General features: G+C 37.5%; 1 protein-coding gene and 1 pseudogene across 1 annotated transcript; both read right to left on the bottom strand.

Moving 5' to 3' along the window:
* Positions 1–10,348: 10,348 nt before the first annotated feature.
* LOC101298787 (early light-induced protein, chloroplastic-like) lies at positions 10,349–11,474 on the bottom strand. Its single transcript, XM_004296533.1, has 2 exons — positions 11,037–11,474; positions 10,349–10,869 (listed from the first exon to the last, which is right to left on the bottom strand). Exons 1-2 carry the CDS (start codon positions 11,178–11,180, stop codon positions 10,420–10,422), a joined length of 594 nt encoding a protein of 197 aa, XP_004296581.1. The 5' UTR covers positions 11,181–11,474; the 3' UTR covers positions 10,349–10,419.
* A 3,167-nt stretch (positions 11,475–14,641) lies between these two features.
* Positions 14,642–15,364, bottom strand: LOC101302550 (annotated as a pseudogene).
* Between the last annotated feature and the right edge of the window lie 1,981 nt (positions 15,365–17,345).

Consider the following 17,345-nt stretch of genomic DNA (forward strand, 5'->3'; position numbering starts at 1 on the left):
ATTTAAAACCCTAAAATCTCTTAACCGGCGGCGGCCGGAGGCCAATTCCGGCGACCTCCAAAACTTATGAAATTTTGACAAAATAATCTTCTCATCATGCTCTACAACTTTCCTAACTAGCACAAACACCAATTCCAAGCCTAACTAGGGTAATCGACTAAAAACATCAAAAACGCCATAAAACTTCCACCTCAAATTTCTCCTTACCTAGCTCAAGAGGGAGTGAGTCCTTTTAGGGCAAGGATGCTGGGTTGGAGGGCTACAAAACCGTACCAAGCTTGCCCGGATTGGTGGCCGAAGGAGGGAGTTCCGGCGACGTGAAACCTAACACAGTCGGACCTCTCGGGCCCGATATCTTCCTCACGGCGGCGCTAGGGGAGCTGTCACCGGTCCAAGAAGGTTGCTGGGTTGATGGCCGACCGAACGGGACCGGTGCGGCGACGGTTGGTGGCCGGACGGCGGCTGGCCGGCAACGGAAAGATCGGCTGCGGGAGGGAGTTCGGTTGCGGGAAAACCGGGAGGGAGAGAGAGAGAAAAGAGGGCTGGGCTTGACCACCCCTTGGCCCGGTCCAACCTTCTTATACCACCCAAATCCAAAATAAAACACCCCGAAAAAATAATACCCGAATAAAAATTACCTTTTACTAGCTAAAATTTACTATTTTTACCGTCGTTATATTTTCTCCCACGAACAATTCCCCGAAACTAATCATCTCTTAAAAATACCTCTAGGGACCAATTAAACTATTAATTCAATGACAGGGACGGTAAAATTCTTATTATAATTAAGCTAGTGAATAAGGTAAAAATATAAGGGTCGGGATGTGACATTTATATTGTCAAAGAAAATTCTGTCGGAGCTATGTTTGCATGTGATGAGCTCGTTTTGACTTATAGGCATGAGAAAGTTAACTAATGTTTTGATTTGGTTTAGAAAGTGTTGAATTTTCAGGCATGTACATTTTAATGTGCGATTTGGCTATCCTTTTTTTTTTTTTAGGTAAAAATTTTAATAATATATAATACAACGTTACAACCAGCGATTACAGTAGACAAGAACCGAAAGGATTACCATAACCTAACCTAATCCAGAGATTTGGCTATCCTATGTTTAATGCAATATTTGTCAAGGGTGACCATTTATTTGATTCGGGTTTTAAAAAGTCGTCCATATTTAGCAGTTACAAATTTCTATGACAATATCATGATTTCATAATCAAAGGTGCAATATCCTTTCACTACAACAAAATTAGTCATTTGCGAAACACAATTTACGACACACATTTGACTATCATTTACTATACAATTTTAATGTGTATCGTTAAAATGTCAATTTATGCATTTTAAGACGTGCATTTCATGCGTGCGTAAAATAATTATATGTTACAGCACAAATCAAATGTGTGTCGTAAAATGATTTATTTATGCCACATTTCCAACGATGTTTTTTGGAAATCCTCATCATTTAGAGATTCTTAAGCTTTTTTTTATGTAAACCCTCCCATGATTTTCCAAAAAAAAAAATTGGTGTCCACCACTTGTTGGATGACGAGAAGTGCGGTTGTATCTTTTTTTGTCTTTTTTTCTTCTTGCCTCAATTGCTCCACCGATAGATTTTCCATATTTAGGAACCATTTATCCACGATGTTCAATTAATCTTGAAACTTGAAAAAAGTCATCATCTTGATACTCCAAAAATCATAATTTTCTCCTTTAAAAATAGAGAGAGAAATTGATGTTTGGTTGGAGGTGGAGGTAGACATGGTGGATACAAATTAATAACGCCATAAAAGTTGATCAAAGAAAGCTTTGATACTACTATTAGAATTTGTGGCTTTGTTAGCACTGTCAAGGTTTGTTGCATAAGCGTTTAGTTGTGATGGGGCTAAGACAATGTGTTTAAAACAGAGTATCTAGGGGCTAAAGTTGAGAACGAACTTTAGTAGAAAATTAATTTTTTGCTTCAACTATTTGAGGTTGCTCAATAATTATACATAATTATTGAATGAACTCAGGAAAATGTTATATATAATTAGAAGAAATTTTAACCAATTAATTGTTTGAAATCAGTCCTGATTAAGGATTAAACTTATGTTTTATTTCAATCAATAGGGTCTAACCTGGAGGAAAACCATGAAAGTTGTTTTCTGACCTACAACATTCTAGTGATCACAACCATCCACTTGTTGATCGAGATGGATACAACACATAAAGGAGTTGACTGAATATGTTGGTATCAAGACAGTTGAGCACCAATTTACAGGTAAGAAGAGTTTCTTCAAGAACTTTCTATGCGTGATGAATACCCTTTTGTGGGGGTTGTATGCAGTGCCAGAGAGTCTGCTCATACTCTTTGGTGAGTTTGCCCATTTTTTAATGGAGGATGCAGTTTTGATAGTAATTTATCACAATTATCCTACTAAATCTACACAAATCCTTGTAAGTGCTCTCTCTTCTCATTTTAATAATTATTTTGTACATTATATTAATCTTATTTTGGTTTTCTTTTTCTTTAGCTGGATATAATTTTATCATAGCGTTAACTATGTTTGTGCCCCTGATACTATCCGTTATATACCTGGAGTTGGGCTTGGGAGTTCAAAGCATTGGTTTATGTGCTCTTCTAACCAGCATAGCCAACCTTTATTGGCTTATTAAGCTAATGGTGAGTGGTTGTTTTTATAATTAGTGTGCATACCTCTACAGCTCTACTGAGTTTCTCCCAAATCCTAATTAAATTCTTTGCAGATATCAATCCTAGAGGGGAAAGTTTAAATTGACAAATTATCCTAGAAGAATTCTGTGATCAGTCTAATTTCCTGGATGTTGTGGATTGTTTATGGTACCCTTCAGAGTGACATTTTCCTTGTCAAGGCGAACTTCACCGGAGCTATACTAGCAGTAGCTCAGCTTGTTTTCACTTATAAGCAATGTTTTAAAAATCCTAGAGCCGATTAATCCCCGCTTAGGTGTTAGATGGTATTTCACCGTTTCGGTTATGGTCCATCTAAAGAGCTAAAAAAACCTATTAATCCGCGATTTGTTTAGCCTTATGGGTCAATGGGGTTAATACGTGCATATGATGTATTTATGTGTAATAGGAGGTTTCTTACACATGATCATCCATATGGGCACAATAAAACTTGGTTTGATGGAACTGAGGAACCTAGAGTTAGGCCTAGAAAGCTGACTGGTTTAGAGGTATTTTAGGTAGTAAAGATTATTAAAAATGAATGGGGTAAGAAGGTTGGGTAGAAAAAGGGAAAAAAAAAGGTCGTAGTAGTAGTAATAACAGAAAAAGGACAAGAAATGGAGGTACGAAAAGTTTAGCCAATGAAATATATAGATGTCGATTCATATGAAAATTCAGATGATGATGGTGATGATGATAGTGAGGATCCTTTAAAGCCTTCGAAGAGACGGAAGAAGAAATCAAACTTTTTTAAGTTACCATATTGAGAGGTACGTTTTACAAGTTTCTATTTCATTAAAGTTTGTTAAAACCTTGTTTCTTTAATTGCATCAATTTAATTGTTTCTTTAACTGTATCAATTTAATATATATTTTCTATATTACAGAGTTTATTATTGCGACACAATTTAGATATGATGCACTTTGAAAAAAATTATATGTGAAATCATCATTGACACTTTACTCAACATGAAGGGGAAAACAAAGGATAACCTGAATTCTCACAAAGATTTGAAAGTGTTGAGTATAAAAAGAAATTACACCTAAAAGAAGAAGGTTCCATCAAATGTAAAAGTGATGCAGCACCTTACGTACTTTCAAAGAAAGAGAAGAAAACATTTTGTAAAAGGTTAGCGATGTTAATCTACAAAAAAAAATTCAGTTAGCCACGGCAAAAAACCGTCGCCAAAAACCATTTTGCGGTCGCCAAAGAGCAACGGCGACGGCTTCGCAACGGCATTTTTACTGTTGTCGTTGAGGGCGTGACCATTGCTTTTGGCTACAGCAACGAGCCGTCGCCACCTCTTTTGCGACGGCAGGCAACGACTGCAAAAACCGTCGCTTATTTGGCGACGGCAAGTGACGACTGCTTCCACCGTCGCAAATCAACCATTGGCGACGGCAAACTTGCCGTGACAAATTCTATTTATGAATTAAAAAAAAAATCTAGCAAGCATATTAGCTTGACAGATTTTTTTTTTTGGACAAAAACTGTGCAAAAAGGAATCAAACGCATTGAAACAGAACTGTTACATTCAATAAAAACTGTCAAATGCCAATCTTACACAAAAACTATTAATACAAGAACATGGAGCTGTAATTGAACATGGAGCACAAGAACTATTAATACAAGAACATGGAGCTGTAAAATTGTTTCTTTGATAACAACTATTATATTAAATCTCTCAGTTCCACATGAGAAAACGCAATAGAGGTCAGTAATTACAAACATGAATTGAAAAACATTATATCTACACACTAAATGTTATAACCTGACTTCTCACTAATAACCTCATCAGACAGCTTCATATTAACTGAGAATTTCTCTGTTACCAATTGAATCATAATTTCAATTACTGGAAGTCTCTTCCAACACCTTTGCCATGATCACTGTGCCTCCAGACTCGTCTAAGTCTCAGCCCCAACTGCAGGTTTCCTGCTGTCCACACCTTCCAAGGTTAAAGAAATTTATGAGTCATACATACTGCCTCAAACACAAAGCAAACATCTCTCGTGTAACATATGCTTAAATTGAACACAGAATCTGATAACACCCAGTTGCCCAGTTGCAAAAGACTACATATTGTGAACACAGAAGTATATAATTCAAGCCTAAACTAACATATTCTCTAACTACATTTTGCAAAAGGCTCTGAATATCAGGGTGCATTGTATCATATTGGACATTGTCATTCAAATAATAATAGCTTTCCAGTGTGTGACAATAATAATCATAATAGCTTTGCGGTGGGAAAAAAAAATTGGTTTTTGCTTATATTTTTTGTAGTGTGATAATGATAATGGAACAGGATCATGGACTCACGGCTAAAAGTAGGATGAGGAATGTCAGCGAAGTTACAAGCATTGCACTGGACTGCAGACTTGAGTACCCAAAACATGGGCCCTTCCCCCATTGCAAATCAACACTGGAGAAGAGATTTCTTCAATTTGAGAAATGATATGCACCCCTCAGTTTGACAACCCAACACCATTCTGCAAATGAAAAACACAAAGCAAATTAATTTACTGTCAAGGAGAATGCAGCAACATACAAGAATGAAAAATGGGCACATATATACTCATTTATGTACCTAAAGTTTGCATTATTATCTATTACGTAGAAGAGGCAACATAAGACAATATCTGGTTTATTCATGAATAATCCTATCTCCATTTTCTTGTAAGCAATTTGATTATACATAGAGGGAACATAAACTTCTGCAAACAAGTAGGGAGGGATTATAAAAACAAGAAACAATCATCTCGTATAGCATGGAATCAGGGGAAGACTTATAATACCTGGAAACCAGTAATCTTTTTCCTTCTGCATTGTATATGCCATATCTTTTGCTAGTCTAAATCCAGAACTACTGATTTCAAACAATTCCGACAAGATCAAGTGATCAACATAATTCATGACCAAGACGCTTGACCTGCATCAAAAGTAAGCAATGACAAACACATGAATGAAATTTTTGATAAGGAGAGATGCTGAAAATTACTGTTAATCCATAAATAAAATATATACTCTGTTATATATAATGTCAATTAACAAACAACTATTAAAGAGTGGTTTATGCATTGCGGGAAAACAACTGCAAACAGATAGTGGTCTACGTATCTACTCATTTTGACTTCAAGTCTACTCCAACCAAATATAGATAACTATGACAGATAAGAAAGAGATGAATATAGCTATTAATGAGGCATAAACTGCAATTCATAATTTCACTTCATTTTCCTTTCACCGCTTCCTTCCACTTATAATATTCCAATAAAGAAAGCCTGAAGTTGACAATGCAAGTATTTCATTTACAAATAGTATGACAAAGAGTAAATGATACAGAAATGCTAGTCTTGGCTGTAGATTTATTTAAGCTCAATACCAGCAGCTACGTGGATGCTAGTGACATCTTCGAGAGTCTCATATATGACCAAATACGTTTATCAGATTGAGGATACAATTCATGCAACCTGATCAAAGGGGAGAATATGTAGGAATCTCGATCACCAAAGTTTGCTCAAGATAAGATGATATAGTTAACTAAGACTGTTCACAATCATAATAGAGAACTCAGAACATATAATACGAAAGAAATGCTTACCAAGTTAGCAATTAGATTGAACCCAGTCTAGACAGGTCTCCCAACAACCAATATGCAATTCAAGTTAGTCTGTTTACAACGATGCCTCATTATTATATAGCATATACATTTGAAACAGACATGTAAAAACAAACAAAAAACAAAAAAAAGTTAAGAGACATTTGAATTCAAACAGAAACAAACCCACTCACAAATCCTTCAAACACACAATCAAATTCTACAACTAAACAAGGAATAGTAGAAAATTTGGAGAAATCATTAATCTGATGGAACCACAATTCAGAAAATTACCTCAACCTACACCAAAGTGTACTGATACATCTCAAGTCCACAAAATTCCAACTATCAATTCCTATTATGATATTGAAACAAAAGATCATGCTTTTTCCTAAGAGAAAAAATATACCCATGAATATAACAAAAAGTTAAATACAAGAGTGAAGCTCAGTTTCATGCTTCGTGAAGCTAGTTCAGCTTTTACATTGTAAGTGGCACTTACTTTGACAACTCACAGTTGGTTGAATGCACAATTATGGTTACCATCTGACCAAGAGCTGAATTTTCCAATAACAACTCCAGTTTGTTACCTATTCTCGACAAAGGTGAAAGAAGTCTCTACAGTATCAAAATATGAAACTCACTTCAATTGCATTTAAGTCGCAACAGAACAAAATGAAAACTGATAGGGATAAAGGGCAGTTGAAATTGTAAGAACACTTGAGACTCAACCAAAAACTGTAAGCATAAAACATGAAACAAGAATGAGGAGACAACCAGTAAAGACATCAATCTATCATGTTCCTAAATTTTAATTTTGATGTGCATTTAAACCTGTGCATTAGAAATTACCTCTGTAAAACACATCCATGCCATATTAGAAATCGAAAACAGATAAAAGTAAAACGAAGGTACCATTGGATCTGAATGTGTTCCGGTTCCATCTGAGCAGTAACTCCTGAGCGGTAGCAACATCAAATTCTTTACCTTTTCAGCAATGGCAAGTAACTCCTGAGCGGTAGCAACATCAGCAGCCAAGCGGAGATTGGTCTTCTTCTTCCCTGTGGGATTCTTGCTCAGCTTGGCCCTCTCCTCAAACCCTAACCTTCTCCTTCTCCACTTTCGACACCGCCACTCTCTGATTCTCCTCCAGAAACCTAAGCACGGCCCCCACCGTCTCCTCCGCCACCTTCCCCTTGTCCTTGAAAACCCTAACCATCTTGCTCAGCTGGAACAGAGCGTGTAGCCTGATACCGTTCTCTTCCAGGTTCTCCCTCCCGCCTTGCTCGCGGTCAACGATGGCGTTGCAGACCTTCAACCCGGCAGCACAGACCGGCGTTCAAGAACGGAGGCGCCGCTGGTGACGAGGTGGTGGCCGGAGATAAAGTTTCTAGCGCTGGCAGCGTTAAGGAGAAGAGAGAGATTTTGGGGGAGAGAGGAATGGTTGCGCGGCTGGGACAGAAAGGGAGTTTGAGCGGTGCTAGGGTTTCCTAGCATTCACTTTATACATCCTATCTTGAAATAACGCATTTGCCCTCAAGACTATTAACGTTCCAGATGAATCGGTGTAGAGACGAATGGCCAAGATTACCCTATTTTAAAATTCTAATCATTTTTCTAATGATAATTGTTATCAATTAGCTATTTTGATATATACGGAATTTTAGAAAATCGAAATTAATAGCTCGGGACATCAAAAATTTTACGAAAATTCTAAAGCACTTGTGAGTACAAGATGTGTCGATCAATGTAAAAATTTCGGCACATTTATATTTTTGTGATAGGGCTCCTTTTGGAGAAACATAAATACATATTACGTTGACTAGATTGACCGATATGAAAATAAAGACCGCCCGGGTTCATTTTTCTACACAACACTTCATAATACGTATTAAACAAATGGGTTATGTCAAATTCATCAATTTCCTATTTTTATTATTTGCATCACTCAAAATCATTCTATGTCTACTAATATTGTATAACATGTTCATTGGTTATAGGGGAAAAAATACCTTTCAAAATGAACAAGGTGGAGCACAAATAATTTGATAAATTTGACCGTTAGATTTGATCATTATAAGGAAATATGACTATGGTAAAAAAATTACATGTTTTCTTCATCGTTTTGGTCTCGATCAACGCAGTCAACTCAAAACAATATTAAATAACCGTTAAACTAAAACGCTCGTATCTACTTCCTCACAAATTATTTTCTTGATTTGTCAACATTTACACTCTCATGGGACAAGATGTATCAATCCATATAAAAATTTTGGAACGTTTATGTCCCCATGATAGAGCTCCCCTTATGGAAGCATAATCATATTTTAAGTTGACATTTTAAAAAAATTAGAAACAATTGACGACGGTGATAACTTGCCGTTGCTATTGATTACAAAGTTTGCCACGGCCTCTTTCTGCCATCGCAAATTTTACCTTTTTTAGCCACGGCGCCCATTTGCCGTCGCAAAGTTTACATTTTCTTGCCACGGCTCCACATTGCCGTTGCAAAACTTAATTTTTTTTGCCACGGCACAAAGTTGCCTTCGCAAAATAATTTTAATTTAGCTACGGATGCTTTGCCGTCGCAAAAACTGGACCAATGGCGACGGCAAATCTGAGCCGTGGCAATTTGGGGTGGCTAATTGAATTCTTTTTTGTAGTGATATAAGATTGCCATATGGGTATTAATGTTCCAACCTTGCAAATCGTGTCTCTTTGCAAGATAACAATATAACGAATTTGAAGTCACACGATTGTCACGTTTTGATCCAACAGATTCTTGCAGTAGCTTTGAAAGGACTTGTGCCTAAAGGTCATAGACTTGCAATTTTTCGCTTGTGCTTTTTTTTCCATCAGTTATGTCAGAGAGAGATTGAGAAAAAACATATAAGTATTCTTGATGAAGAAATTGCAGAGACTGTTTATATGTTTGAAAGGTTCTTTCCTCCCTCTTTCTTTGACCTTATAGTTGACTTACCAATTCACCTTGCACAAGAAGCTCTTATTAATGGCCCTGTGCATTTTCGTTGGATATACCCCTTTGAAAAGGGAGCATACAATTCACTTCATTTTCACAACTCCCTTGCTAGTGCTCCTTTATTCCTCCAATACTAATGTTGATTTGTTTTTCTTTTTAGGTTTATGAAGGACTTAAAAGGATATGCTCAGAATCGATCAAATCCTGAAGGATGCATAGTTGAAAAGTATTTGGCAGAAGAGATAACACGTTTTTGTAGTGGATATATTGAAGGAGCAGCTGAAATATGTGTTAAAACTAGACGTAATGAGGATTTTGAGGATGAAACAATACTGGAAGGGCGACCACTTGGTCAGGGAAGCTAAAACCACTCAATTCTTCTATGTTAGATATTGCTCATCGATTTGTGTTGACCAATACCTCATAAGTCGATCCATGGAGTGGGTAAGTTTGATTGCGAAACTTATTTTGTTTAGTTGTTTGTAGCTTACATATTTAGTTTCTGAAATATTTATTTCCTATCAGAATGCACATGGAACAACTGAAGTGTTCAGACACACGTCTTAAAAAGGATGAATACCTTCTTAAACAGAGACATCTTGATACCTTTAGTGGATGGTTAGCTAGTAAGGTTAAGTTTGGTGATAGTATTGGCCGGTATGTCTGATACAGTGAAGTGGATTGTTTGTCGGCCAATTTCATTGTTGATGGAATCTACAAGAAAACATGCTGCATATTTCTCCTCTTTCATTGGAATCTCAGCAAGAGAACTTTTACCAATGACTGCTGGGACTTGGAAAGATGTATCCCCGAGTTTCCAAGATGATATTTAGAAACACATCACAGTAAGTTTTCTACTATCAATTACTGTATACGAACTTGTTACAAGAAGACAATTTTCAAAGGATGGTAAAGCTTTGGCAAGATAATAAATCTTTAATGATGAAAGAAGTGGAGACGCAAGCCAATGTATGTAATTTTCTATGGTCGATGATTTAATGAAGTAAGTTTTCATTTGGGCCTTATCTCTATTGTCATGGTAAAACCCTAAAAGACGATAAGGATATTGCACATTGGAGTATAAAAATGCACGTAACTTTCTCATTAATACTTGTAACTGCTAAATACAACCCCCTAAAGAGACACTTAAATAAGGGTTCCACCCTTGACATACTCGGTGAAAGCCAAAGCCACCAAACCTAACATGGCCAGTCTTCCATTCCACAACTCAGCATCTGAGGTCATGAGCCCTTTTGATTTCGACTCCACACTGACTCCTTGAAATAGAGGAATCACGGATGCAACCGACAGCAAAATGCTAGTACCAAGGAACACCGAGACTCCACCGTCGGAGATCTGAGAAAACACGTCCTGGCCCTTTAACAGTTCAACCGCAAGAGCTGAGACAAAGCCAACCATTGCAAGTCTGCCGTTGATTCTTTCCGGTGCCGGACCGCTGAAGGCGAAAACGTCCCCGAACTTGGTGCTAACCTTGGGAGTCCTTGGTGGTGGTGGGAAAGGTGTAGGTGTAGGTGCTGCTGCTGGAATCTTTGATGGTTCTGAAACTGTAGATGGTTTCTCCTCAGGTAGACCATCCTGCAATATATGGACAAATTGGAAATTGTTAATTAACACGAAGATCCTCGACAAAATTAAACTCTAAACAGTGAGATCTAAACAGAAAACTCTTTTTATTTTGAACTCTGAAACAAAAGTTGCTTTGAACACAGAGGAAACAGTAGCTTAGGTAGAGAGCTACTTACCTCAGCCATGGAGCGCACCCTCATGTTAGGGTACCTATGAAGAGTTGGTAAGAGTTGGTTTACCCTGACTGAGCTCCTCATTCCAGCTCCATAAGCGACGGAGTTGGCTAGGAATATCGATTGCGTGGAAGCTGAAGCAGCCATTTTATATATGTTTCTTGACTGAAACACCCACAAAGTATGATCAAGGAGGTTGATGAAGCACAAGATCGAGCTTAGAAGAGAAAAGAGAGAAGAGAAAAGTGAAGACGATCTGGGTTATTGAACTTGTGTGCCCTGAACTGGCCTTTATAGAAAAACTACGTGATGGGTTTAGTCACTTTTAGTGCTAGGGGGGATTGGCTCGTGAAGTTGAACGGTGGATATTTAGGCACCACGTCGCTCGTAAGGGTATGCAAGTAATGTTGGGACACTTGGGTTGTTTTCTTCTCACATGATGGGCATGGGAGACGTGGTTGAAGAACACACCACAATGTAGAAGTCGATCAGTGATTTTCTGAGGTCCCATCGTTCCACTTTTCTGATCTTTCCAGAAACGAGGACTGATGTTTGACGAGTCCACGATATACTGGTGTTAGGGTTTTGAGCTAGTCGACACTTGTTAGTTGTTAGGCACGAGAGACTATTTACGTTGAGCTTCATTTTCGATTTGTTGGAAAGAGGAAGATACTGGCCGAGTCACCAAGCACTCAGCACAGCGCAGAAAACAGTTGCGTTTGTTTGATAGTGGTGGGTTGGAGAGACGTGGTTCTCTCTATACATACAAGCAAAAACTTCGATCAACGGACTAGTCTATTTCTACCACACAACGTAAGATCAGTAAAGTTTTAGTGTTTGGTAAAGAAAATTTACCATAACAAGTCGACCATATTATATACCATATACTACAGGCCGGCAAGAACTTCAATTGTACGTTCAACATCGATGGTCATGAGGAGACTTCGAATCAAGTGCAATGACTACCATACGTGTTTGCGAATACCTTTTCCAATATTTTCCTTTTGTTCATGACTCGATCCGGCCATTGTATACTCTACCAAAATCTGAGTTACTTAACCCATAATCCATCTGTAGCTATAGGTAGAGAGAGAAATATTGGGAGGAATGTGTAGTAGCAGACGTGATGGATTAATTATGAGTTTCTGAAATAAATTTGTTGGTGTTTCCTTAACGCCTCTAGTTGGTATAATGCTAAAACTGCACTATAAAGCCTTGAAAAATGTTTCTATTATAAACTATAAAGGATCGATATGGGGGGAGATAATGAGTATGCGGAGTCCATAAGATCAATTGTGGACAAATACCAGTTATGGCATGGCAACCTGTATACGAATCATCCACACAAACACACACAACGCACACTAAAGAATGTACATTTTGCTTGCACACGGTACGTAGATTCAATAGAACACTATATTTTCAGACTCGGTAGATGGTCTTGATACTTATAGGACACATTTACTATGAGAATAAGTTCAACTAGAATGATGTAGGCTATTTATTAGGAGTTACGAGTTAGGCCGATCACATTTTCAATTATGTAGTCAATTTTGATAGAGAACTAGGTCGGAACTATATATATGGTTTGTTTAGTCAAGAACTTCAACTGAACGGTCGAATTAACTGGGAGGTCCAAATGTTGGAGATAGGAATAATAGTTTTCTGTCTCTGTTCTTGTTCAAAAAGAAATTTTGAACGAAAATCCATTTTGGTCGTGAATTAGCAAATTAGTTTCATGCTCACTTTTAAGTATCCAAAGTTCCAAACAAATAATACATTTCACCTGCAACTAAATAATGAAACTAAATAACGAAAATATGACTTGTACAAGGTGTTAAGGATGAACATGGCTGGCAAATTCACCGGCCAATAATGGTGCGACATAATTATATTAGGGTTCCGGTGGAACCGTTCCACCCGTGACATACTGAGTGAAGGCCAAAGCCACCAAACCTAGCATGCCCAATCTTCCATTCCACAACTCAGCGACTCCCTTGGCTTTATAAATAGAGATAGAGAAGTTGAGAAAAAAGGACGATAAACAAGATATGGAGACCCACACCAAAAGCACATAAAACAGCCATGGAAATTGGAAAGGGCCTCTCCTTCTGATCCGCTAACTCCAACAAGTCCTCCTCCTCCTCCACCCAACCGGCATTGTTTCTAAAAGAATGGACGAGTTTTGGGTACAGAAGTTTCATCGAAGTACGACGTCCTTTCAGCAAACCACTCGCTCTCAGTATGCCACTTGCTCTCTGACGGAAGTGTTGAGCGACGAAAGATTTCTTTGGTGGATTTTCTAGCAAATACAGCGTCGACTTGCATGTCAATACAAATGCATTTGCGTTGTAGTCCGCTATGAGTCTATGACGGGGTCTCTGAGGAAAGGAATCATGTCAACAACACCAAAACTTAGTATGCGAGCCGCATGGTCGTTATAATAGGGTCTCTCGTCGAGAACAAGTGCCTGAAGGCTGAAGCGACACCAAAACTTGGAGGATCGTCGACATAGATGGGTCCTCCACCGCTCACTACTACTCCTCCTCCACCCAATCCAGTACTTGCTTAGAGGGCTTAAAGTCTTAAACAGATGCATCCGTTTGAGTTTAGGATTGGGTTGAGAGACGAACCATGCGATCGGAAGTGGACATGGGGTGGGTGGTCAGGGTAGTCCGATGGAAACCTGATGTCGAAGAAGAAGAGTCCATCCTGGCTGCTCCAATAATCACAGCCCTCATAAGGTCGATACGGGTCTCGTACGCGCGCACGTAGATGGTGTCCGCAGGGAGGTTCTTTTTTAAGATTTTCCACTCGCGCATGATATTCTTGTAGGCTCTGCTGCCATTGATGAAACTATGTCCATCTCCCTATTTCATGGCGGCGCTATAGTAGTGGTCTTAGTGGTCCGAAACCATGTCAAATTGCTTGAACGCAGTTTCCTCGGCCATGTCTACGTACTATTGAGATTTTAGCTAGGGATTACGTATTTATAGAGAGTAATATTTATAGAGACTACTAATAGGGAGTATGCACTCGGTAGATGGTCTTGATACTTATAGGACACATTTACTATATGAGAAGAAGCTAGTTCAACTAAAATTATGTGGTTGGTTTCAAATTTGGCCTGTGTTTCGAGCAGGCATGTTATACCTAACGGCACAGCAGAATTTTCCAAATTATATAGGCTACTCATTAGGAGTTAGGTCGATCTCTATTTTTTTTTTTTTTATTATGTACGAAATTTTGATAGAATTAACCGGGAGGTCCAAAAGTTGGCGGTAAGGTTAAATATTCAAGTGAACATATACAATTACCCTTTATTGTCTAGTGTATAGAAGAAAGAAGAAATAAACAAAAAGATCAAGTACGTGGATATAAGGATCGACAAGAATAGTTTTCTCTATGTTCTTGTTCAAAATGAAATTCAATTTGATCCAAAACCGTCTTCTGGTCTTGATGAATTAGCAATTTAATTTTATGCTCATTTATAAGTTATCCAAAGATCCAAACAAATTATAAATTTCATCTGCAACTTTTACAAGGTATTGAAGATGAACCTAGCTAGCAAATTCACTGGCCAATAATGAGGCATGCATGCGAACTAATTATATGAGGGTTCCACCCTTGACGTACTCGGTGAAAGCCAAAGCCACCAAACCTAACATGGCCAATCTTCCATTCCACAACTCAGCATCTGAGGTCACGAGTCCTTTCGATTTTGACTCCACACTGACTCCTTGAAATAGAGGAATCACGGATGCAACCGACAACAAAACGCTAGTGCCAAGGAAGAGTGAGACGCCACCGTCGGAGATCTGAGAAAAAATGTCCTGGCCCTTTAACAGTTCCACTGCAAGAGCCGAAACAAAGCCAACCATAGCGAGTCTGCCGTTGATTCTTTCCGGCGCTGGACCGCTGAAGGCGAAATTACGTCCCCGAACATGGTGCTAACTTTGGGAGTCCTAGCACTACAAGAATTTGGCTTATTAATAACACTGTTTAATAGCGTTTTTTTTTAAGTGTTATTAATGGGTATTTTATAAAAATTTAAAAATATAAAAATCCCTAAAACGCTATCCTTTCTTTTCAATAACGCGAAGAAGAGAAGCGGGACTCCAAAAGTGTAAGCGGGAATGAAAAATCGGTTTCGCGCCTTGGATTTGGAAAAGCCCAAAGCTTATCACTTACAGTGTTCAGTTTACCTAAGAGTAAAAGAAAGAAAATAGACACAGAAGACGAAATTGGGCAAAATGAGGTCACGTATTGTTCTTCCTTCGATTTGCCGTCATCGCAACTTTGGTTCGCAACTCTGGTGAGGTCGCCGTCATCGCAATTCCTTGTCGTTATTGCTATTCCCTGGGTTTCCTGCTTCCGATTCGTGTTTTGTCTCCTTCTTTTTCGCTACTTCTGGTTCGTCTCTCTCTCTCTCTCTCTCTCTCTCTCTCTCTCTCTCTCTCTCTCGATACACACTTTTTTTTGCTTTCAGATCGAAATATTCTGGGTTTGATTAGGTGTTTGGTCACTTGAATCTTAGGTTTTGAAGAATATGTTTATGAGGTTTTAATTTTGAATCTTAGGTTTAGACTTGAAGCCAGAGAACTTTTTGTTTGCAAACAACAAGGAGAACCCAACTCTTAAGGCTATCGATTTCAGATTGTCTATATTCTTCAAGCCAGGTACCAATTTCGCACTTAGGGCTTTTGATTATGCAATGTTGGTCTGGTGTGTCATGTCTGTATAGTGACTTGGAGAGCTTTGCTTTGACTTGGCTAATTATTTTGGTTGCTGGTTTCCATAGATTGAGGTAGGGAAAACAAAACCTTCCTTATAGCTTAGATTCTAATTTGATGTGTGTTGGGTGTGATTGCTGTGATACGTGTTCTCTATGAATTCTTATGCGATTTAGATAAGGATATATATTGGTGGAAACCTTGATTGGTTCTATTTGTTGCAGCAACTGATTAATAGTTTATGGTCGTTTTTATCGAGTTCTGAGATCAATTTCTAAATCATCTTCAAGTATTGTTTCAGCTGAGCTTTGTTTTTGTTCGAAATAGACATTCCAAGAAGTTCTATAAGTAGGATTTGATCAAAACACATTGTATTTATAACTCTTAGCTTTTACATAAAGGAAGGATATAAATTCTGAAAATTCTACAGAAACTGTTTGGTTATGTAGTCACTTTAGAAATTCGCTTAACTAACTTTTATATGTCCAAATTTTCTGAAACTTTTACATGTTGTATCCTTGTTAGCCTATAAGAGATCTGGAAAGTTTCAGCTTATTCCAATGTAAGTTGAAAACTCGGTGATTTTTCAAAGTTCTCCCTATAGTTGGTAAAGTTCTAGAATTTTGAATATGCTTCCTTGTTTTTAGTTGAGCTTTGGACCTCCATTTTAACTAATTCATTTCTGTTCTTTTTGAATATTATAGTAGACTTTCTAGTGATTGTTGCGAAAGTGATTTCTTGTCATTTGCTCATAAAATGAGTTCATGGTTAATTTTCCAAGTCGACATTGCAGCTGGCATTTCTTTCCTACATATTCTGACAATTCAGTCAGTTTGTGATCAAGTTTTGCATTACTTCTTAAATATTCGAGTTTATTCAAAGTAAAGTTTCATTCCTTGATTGGTTTCATTTGTGCTTCCACCATTGAAGATGTACTCCTGTTGATAATTTTAGCTGCTGCTATAAATTGCAATCTTGTACTTGCTTTATTATTGAGTGCGGCTATTAGGACCTATAAATTTGCTCAGTATACCTCTCATTCTCCATACATCTCCCTTTTACTTTTCAATATAAGCGTTTTCTCACTATACCTCATTTCAAATTCCTAGCATAACCTTAGTTATTTATTGACATATATTTCAATTAATTACTTACTTAACTCTTATTCACTCAATAGACCTCTCTCTTTTTTCTTTTCTTTTTTACCTTTTTGTTTTTGAACATCCATTATCCCTACCTTCATTTTTTGATTATTTTTTTCATCAAAGAAAATGTTTTATCATGAACTATTCTATGTATCTTTTTAACTTTTGTTTTTCTCTTTCGTATGTGTTATTTTTCTCTTTTTTTTATTTTTATTTTGAATAATTTGATCTCTATTTTATACCTCATAATAAATTATTTTAATAAATATATATTTTCTATAATCAATAGATATATATATATTGTAAAAATATTTATGCACCTTGCAAGTATATGCGTTCAACATGTATGATAATACAAAATTTTATGTCATATGATCGATATTTGATCATTGTTTAGCTCTTATGAACCTATATATATATATATATATATATAT

This window comes from Fragaria vesca, linkage group LG4, assembly GCF_000184155.1.
Source record: "Fragaria vesca subsp. vesca linkage group LG4, FraVesHawaii_1.0, whole genome shotgun sequence".
In the NCBI taxonomy this organism is placed as follows: Eukaryota; Viridiplantae; Streptophyta; class Magnoliopsida; order Rosales; family Rosaceae; genus Fragaria; species Fragaria vesca.

What these genes read in the sequence shown, in the direction of transcription:
- LOC101298787 (XM_004296533.1), bottom strand. Translation starts at nt 11,180, where the DNA reads ATGGCTGCTTCAGCTTCCACGCAATCGATATTCCTAGCCAACTCCGTC. An exon ending in GGGTGCGCTCCATGGCTGAG is followed by an intron (nt 10,870 to 11,036) that starts GTAAGTAGCTCT and finishes CATATATTGCAG; the next exon opens with GATGGTCTACCTGAGGAGAA.